This window comes from Panicum hallii, chromosome 6 (genome assembly GCF_002211085.1).
Source record: "Panicum hallii strain FIL2 chromosome 6, PHallii_v3.1, whole genome shotgun sequence".
NCBI classification, from domain to species: Eukaryota; Viridiplantae; Streptophyta; class Magnoliopsida; order Poales; family Poaceae; genus Panicum; species Panicum hallii.
Window position 1 is genome coordinate 37,259,234 of NC_038047.1, and position 7,290 is coordinate 37,266,523.

The window sequence follows — 7,290 nt, forward strand, 5'->3', positions numbered from 1 at the left end:
CAAATCACATCTTAGAAGTCCAAGTTGCATGGTGCTATATCATCCGGTTGTTTCCCTAGCTACTATCCTTGATGTTAAATAGGAAGACAACGAAATTCAACACGCCTAGCCTCCAACTCCACATGTCGTTGCTATCTTTGTATGGTTGCACTCCTGATGAACCTTTTTCATGCATTCTATGACGAATCGATATCTTATGCACGCGCACAACCGTTGAACCAACATCTCTTGCAGGCATAAGGACACCCCTTTTGTGAAAACTTCAGCTGGTGGACGTGAATCATATCCTCCTGAAAAATACGTAAACTAAATACTAACATCATATTTTACAAACTACGCACAATATCTATTGTAGGCGCAAGCGCTTTGACCTAGTGCAGAGGCATAGAGCCATCCCTCCTAAGAATACTTATCGGTGGACATAAATTATATCCTCGGAAACACCAACTTGATCTCTTGCGACCTATTTCTCCATTTCAAATTGTAGGTCGTTTGTCTACATACAAAGCAAAATTCATTTTTTTAGATTTGTCAAAACAAACTATAATTTGGAATGGAGGGAGTATATATAAATGATCAAATTCCTCGTATATTTTTTCCCTTTGAAAATTCTGCGATGAATTGGTATCTCTTGTATGTACAACCGCTTTAACCTCACACCGAGACGTGGTGGTATCTATTTTTTTTTGGAAAACTCTATTAATTGGTGCACATGAATATCTTGAAAAATACGCGGATTAAATACGAACATGATATCACGGCAGCCATCTAAAACTACCAGTCTACCACCGCACCCACAATTCTACAAATGGTGCGCGTGCGCCGATGCCATTCATGCCTGCCGGGGTGAAAAAGGACAAAACGGGAAGTGTACCAACTGTAGGCAGCCACCGTTACATCCCGGCCTGCCATTTTGCACCCTCCAGGTCAGAGTAGGCTCAGGCTGTACTCCATATCCTAAACAAGCCCTAACACGCTGACCGATTCCTCTAATCACCTCGCAACGTGCCAAGGATTACGTGCAAATGGTGGATTAATCTATCGCCAATCGCTCCATCCCTCCCCCCACCACCTCCCCTGTCGCCGTCGCCGCCCACGCGCGCGCCCATATAAGCCGATCGCGCCCCCAGGCCCGTCATCGCCAGAGAGCCCGAATCCCCCGAGCCCGAGCGCCGAGCGCAAGCGGCGCAATCGCAATTCGCAGCAGGTGCAGCTCGCTCGAGCAGGCGGCAGCGTGGGGGCGGCGGCGGGGCGGGCATGGGCAACTGCCAGGCGGCGGAGGCGGCGGCCGTGGTGATCCAGCACCCCGGCGGCAAGGTGGAGCGGCTGCACGGGCCGGCCACGGCGGGCGAGGTCATGCGCAGCAACCCCGGGCACTACGTCGCGCTCGTCGTCCTCCGCGTCTCCGGCGTCGGCGCCAAGACCGAGTCCGGTTGCGGCGGCGGAGGAGCCAGGATCACCAAGGTGAAGCTCCTCAAGCCCAAGGACGCGCTGCTGCTGGGCCAGGTCTACCGCCTCGTCACCTCGCAAGGTGCGTGCCTGATTGCTCTGCTGCTGGGTCCAATTCCTCCGTGTTTCTCTCTCGGAGATCGACGAGCTAATATACGATACGATCCGTTCCCCCCACTGATGCTGTCGCGCGCGCAGAGGTGGCGAAGGCGATCCAGGCCCGGCGGCAGGACAAGACGCGGCGGTGCGGGGAGGCGCCGGACGACCGGCGGCGTCAGCGGCCGTCACCGCAGCCGGGGCACGCCGCCGCCGACCAGGTGAGTGACTGCTCGTCCACTGTCCTGCCTTCGGGTTCAGAGATGTGATTCCAGACTCTGAATCGCTGACTCGCCGCGTTGTTTGTTCAGGAACAAAAGCGGGCGGAGAAGGCGGACCGGCAGCACCGCGGCGGCGGGCCCGGCGGAGGCGGCGCGAGGGGGCGGCACTGGCGGCCGTCGCTGCAGAGCATCTCCGAGTCGGCGAGCTGACGCCACCGCGGCTGCTCCGCTTCCGCGGCGAGTAGCAGCAGTAGTAGCAGTATAGAAAAGTCTAGAATTGTAGATGCGGTGTACATTGGGCGAGAGACTGAGAGGAGCAGCGAGAGAGACGGCAGCAGGAGCTGCATGCTCCCCGTGTGGTTTTCTTAGTGATGGAACAGTGAAAGAAGAGGTAGCCTTGAAAATTTCCCCCGAATCTCCCTGAAATCGACCTCTCAGCCGTGAAATCGGTGCGTTCAAGTGGTACCATGTCGTGGCGTCAGGCGAGTCGTCACAGTTTGCCGCGTTCCGGCGTTCGCGGTGTCTGCAGGCTGCTGCCACGGCTCAGGCACCAGGCCATGAGAGAGAAGGGAGGCCCTCGACCTCCACGGCCCCACCCGCAGATTCAGAGAGAGGGAGGGAGGGAGAGGGAGAGAGAGAGAGAGAGAGAGAGAAGGCGATTGCTTCTTGCTCGAGTGGAGAGATCCGGAACCAGGCGCGCCACCGCGCCTCGCCTCGCTGACAGAGCGGTGTCGACGGCGGAAGGCGATGGACGCATCGGCATCACGCCAGCGATTTTTCAAACAACCTCCTCTGCTCTGCTCTCTGTTCTGCAGCGCGATGCGTCGTCTCGTCACATGGCAGCAGGCAGCAGGCGATCGCTGAATCTGAATCGCCGTGATCGATCTCATTGGTGCTGCTCTGCGTCTGCTCTGCCTGCAAAGTTGCAGTGATGGCTGGTGAGGATATCGCATGGCGCCATGGCCTCAGCACTCAGCAGCTCGGTCGTGCGTGACGAGCGAGCAATGATGGGTGCACCAAAAGGGCAGTGGCCGCGCGCGCCATCGCCAATCCGCCATGGCCATGGCATGGTGCGTGTGTTCGCGTGATGCAAAAGGCCAAGGGAATGGGGCGCCAAAGGGCAGCGCCGGAATGGGTACAATCATGGCCCCCGGAAAGCCTCCCTCGCCCGGCTTTCTCCGGCCTGGCCAGGCCAGCAAAGATCCGGCTGGTGCAGCAGCAGCTGCAGCAATCGGGAAAAAGGTGTGGGATATCAGGGGCTGGTACGGGGAGATCACGGAAAGCAGAGCAGGGGCACAGCACTGAGGTAAAAAACCACCGCTACGGCCAAGATCCAAATCCTCTCAGCTTCCTCTCGCTTTTCTGGTCTTCACAGCTGAGGTGAAAAGGAACTATATTTCCTACTACCCATCCCATTTCTTCAGAAACCCCGTTTCATCTAGCAACAGCTCGGTGGAACTTGAACATCTCTTCGCAGCAACACTGTTTCGTCTGCAAGCGGTGTGATGGGGTGATGGCAGTATGGCATGATACTGCAGATGCAGGGCGCGCCGGTACTGAACAATGGTCACGTTCATCAGTCTCGTCTAACCAGAAGCGGCCATGTGGCGGGTGCACGGCCGCCACCGGCGCCATCGGGTTTGACTAGGTGCGCACCGTGCACGTACCCTGCTGCCTGCTGCCGCTCATGCACACAGCATGCCTGGATCTATTTCTGGCATAGGAGCAATGGAGGGCAGCCCAAAACTAGATTTATTTAGTATTTTGTAGGTTTGTTTGGCTGGCTGCATATTTTATATTGGCCCGTATAAAATTTTATTTAGATGGCTGCATTATTTTCTTAGCTGCACCGTTGTTGTAGTTAGGCTGGAGCCAAAACTTGACTAGCGAGGGCATTGTGCAGCCCGCACAACCAGAGACGAGCCTTATTTGCGTTTCCCATTATAAAAACCGTATAAGATCATTTGCACAACCGAAGTGTGGCTAATAGGCCTATTCAAACTACCAAACATCTAAGCATGCACTATGCAAGTCTGTATAGAGCCTACCAATCACAACATAAGTAGCTACCCACGGCATTCCTCAGAAAGTGCAGGATATTCTCTATATATATATTTATAATAATAGCTCCTTTGTCACGCACTAATAGTAAGCTCCATACGTTGCACGTAGCACTCCAGCTCCCAACTGCTCCATACAAACAACTCGATCGCAGTCCGGCGAAGGGCGGCACAAGACGTGTGTATGTTGAAATAGTCTGTTTCTTTATAAATATACGAGTTTTGCCAATGGGCACACCATATATTTTGTTGGAAAAGTGCTCTAAGCTTTGAGAGGAAGCTTTGAGAGACGTGTGATATTGGGAAAGTGCTCTAATCCTATATTGAAATAATCATTCTGTTTGAAATTTTAGTCCCTAAACTGACTAAACTGTAGTAAGTTTTCTTTAGTCAGTGGGAACCAAATAAGATCTCAGCCGGGTTGTGAATGGACAGCCCCCTTCACTCTCTCCTCCTCTCACTCCTCCGCATAGAATTTTGATGAAAAATATGACATGGATCATGTTACAGCCTGCCGAGTAGGATTTATTATACTTGCTGTGAGTCGATGGCGCATGCGAAAGAGTACGCGAGCAAACCAGAGGTGAGCGGAATGGACCACATGAGCCCACGCGTGCTCCGTTAGAGCCTGCTGGCTCTGGAGCAACGCAAACCGTTTTTGCGTGTTAGGCTATCTCCAGCGATATCGTCTAAATCTCGTCCCCTTTTCTTTTTCTCCACATCAACTTCATTCTCTATACCAAACTTAACTCCAACAATATCCTCTATTTCCATCTTCTATATCCCACAATCTCAATTTTCTATCCTTTCTTCCAACTTTCCTTTCCCCAGCCGCAACCGCCGAACGGCGCCGTCGCCGCCTCCCGCTCCAGCGCCGCCCGCGCGAGCCGGCGCCCGCCTCCCGTGCCCCGCAGTGCCGCCCGCAATGGGCGTAGTCCCGTCTCGGGGAAAAGGAGTTCACCTGCTTGTTTACCGCGCCCGGCTTAATGATGCCAAAGTCCCAAACAGTGCGTTGACAAGATGCATGTCGACTTAAACTAACCAAACAGTGTAGTTGCATCTGCCTGAGAGAGAGGTGACCAGCCACACCTGCCACAGTGAAAAATACTAAAACCCCACTTGTCAGTTGTCACGCACAGAGCATGAGGTTTTGGACATCGACAGGCTTCTGCAGGCGATCAGCGAACCCATCTAACAACATCGCAGCACGAGGAAAAAAGTTCTTCCAAGATATCGCACGCTAGCAATCCCGATAGAATCATCATGAAGATCATGTTAATCGAGCTGCCTTTCATTGTGGTATGTTATAAACGATGACAAATAAACGATGAAAGTAAATAGAACAAACTGAAAGTGGACACGAGATTTAACGTGGAAAACCCAACCAATGCGGAAGGGAAAAAACTACGAGCGCCAGCCAGCAAGAACTTCAATATATCAAGAGTCGGGTTACAACACCGTGCGGCGGCCTACAAGAAGATTAATCTCAAGAAGAAACCCTAATCGCCGGTCCAAGCCTCCGGCGACGGACCTCCGCTACGCTCCATCACAAATCGGTCTTTTATATGCAACTGAATTTGGAACATAACTCAATATGGTAAAGCTACCATTTGTTTTTTTACTGCTGCAAAGCTGCACCCAGACCCGATCAACTTCTACAGATCTTTCTCGGATTCTGTTCGTCGCTGTCATGACGTTAGGAGGAGATGTCGACATGCATGCATAAAGGTAGAGCTTATGCTGACGACACGTGGCATTAAGAAGGGTGCTCCACAAGCCTTTTCTGGATCTGTGGATTGGAGGCTTGATGATTGCCATGGACGTGACCATACGAATTGACTTCAGGACAAGACGGCAGTTTGCTGAGTCATGGCAGCGATGATTGTCGTGAAGGAAGTGTTGTTGCAGGCGACACAAATAAAAAAAATGGAGAGAGAGGATTAGTGTTACGAGTAGTACCAGACTGTTAATAAGCTTGTCCAGTATCATCGATCGATTTGATCGATGGCTGTCTGGTGACTGCTCCATTAGAGCTGGGACCATTTTCAAATGGCCACATTATGGCCCATCTAGATGGGCCTTCAAAAGGCTTAAAATCGAACCGTTAGAAATCGGGATGGAGCTCCCGTGGGCCGTGGGCCTTGCTGCCGCCTGCATCTACTCCACTCTTCCAAAATAAAAATAAAAAATCTACTCCACTCCCTTCTGCTAGTGCGCGCTGCAAGAACGAGAGGAGAACGCGCGGCCAGATTCCGGAGCAAGAACCTCACCGTCGATCGACGAAACCCCGAGGTACGCCGCCGCCGGCACCGATTCGCGACCTCTTCGTTCCTCCTAGATCCCAATCAACATCTGCCTCGCCGTCACAGGTTCGCTGCACGCCAAGTGCTCGTGTGAATACCCCAATGGTGCAAGTGAGCTGCGAACCACAGTTCGATCAATCGTTCGTTGATCTTTTTTGCTCCTCAGGTGCTTCTGACCGATGGCTACGCTCCACATCAAGCCGCTGCACAGCGCCGACGGCTACCTCCGGTGGAAGGAGTCCGTGCTCCTGCGCCTCCACACCGTCGGCGTCGCCCACGTGCTCTCCGACGACCCGCCGGCCGCCGGCACCCAGGAAGCCAATAAGTAGGCGCGCGACGACGCGCTGTGCCGGGGTCACATCCTCGCGACGCTCTCGGACCACCTGCTCCCGGTCTACGTCCGGCACGGCACTGGCAGGGCGCTGTGGCGGGCCGTGGCGTGCACCTACTAGCCGGACTCTTCCTCCTGGCAGCTGAAGTTCGAGGAGCTCGAGTTCCGCGACGACGAGACCCTCCTGGAGCGGGTCGCCCGCGCGGAGGCCCTGGCCATCGCTGCATCCGTGTTTCCCGAGACCCACGACGCCTTGGTGGCTTGCAAGGTGTGCACGAAGCTCCCGGACGTGGCTGAGGACGCCATCATGCATGGTGACGAGACGACCATGGATGGGGTCTGGAGGTCTGCTCAGGCCATGGAGAGGGTTCGCAACTGTAGGCAGGCCAGGGTGGTTAGGCAGGAAAGGGAGGACATGATCAGCAGCTGGAGCTGCGGCATGTCGGGGCACGTTGCGAAGAAGTGCAGGTGATCAATGCGTGGTGATGGCACCAACAATCAGAGAGCAATTGGGGGCTGTTACCTGAATCTTTGTATAGTGTTCAATTAATTGGCAGTTTTAGCACTTTAGATGCCGGATCAGCTGAATCTAAGTCTTCTAAGTTCTCCAAGGATAATTTGGCGGTGCCTGTAAGCTCGTTCTTCAAGGATGCCGTTCTGTGTGGATGGAAGTCGTGATTCCCACCAGACACAAATATATCCTAATATATCCTTGACTCGGAAGAAAAGTGAGCTCAATCAGTCGTCTGTTCTCACTTTCTCAGTTCCCAACTTTTGTACTCTGGAGGTTGCTCTGTTAGTGCTCTGGCAGCAGCTGTGCACGCTTGCTG

General features: G+C 53.5%; 1 protein-coding gene and 1 pseudogene across 1 annotated transcript; both read left to right on the forward strand.

Annotated features, from left to right (window-relative positions):
- Positions 1–1,037: 1,037 nt before the first annotated feature.
- LOC112897715 lies at positions 1,038–2,924 on the forward strand. The gene is made up of 3 exons (XM_025966105.1): positions 1,038–1,531; positions 1,648–1,766; positions 1,857–2,924. The coding sequence occupies exons 1-3, from the start codon at positions 1,258–1,260 to the stop codon at positions 1,974–1,976; spliced, it is 513 nt and encodes a 170-aa protein (XP_025821890.1). The 5' UTR covers positions 1,038–1,257; the 3' UTR covers positions 1,977–2,924.
- Positions 2,925–6,176: 3,252 nt separating this feature from the next.
- Positions 6,177–7,077, forward strand: LOC112898432 (annotated as a pseudogene).
- The last annotated feature ends 213 nt before the right edge of the window (positions 7,078–7,290 follow it).

What these genes read in the sequence shown, in the direction of transcription:
- LOC112897715 (XM_025966105.1), top strand. Translation starts at nt 1,258, where the DNA reads ATGGGCAACTGCCAGGCGGCGGAGGCGGCGGCCGTGGTGATCCAGCAC. An exon ending in CCGCCTCGTCACCTCGCAAG is followed by an intron (nt 1,532 to 1,647) that starts GTGCGTGCCTGA and finishes TCGCGCGCGCAG; the next exon opens with AGGTGGCGAAGGCGATCCAG. An exon ending in GGCACGCCGCCGCCGACCAG is followed by an intron (nt 1,767 to 1,856) that starts GTGAGTGACTGC and finishes TTGTTTGTTCAG; the next exon opens with GAACAAAAGCGGGCGGAGAA.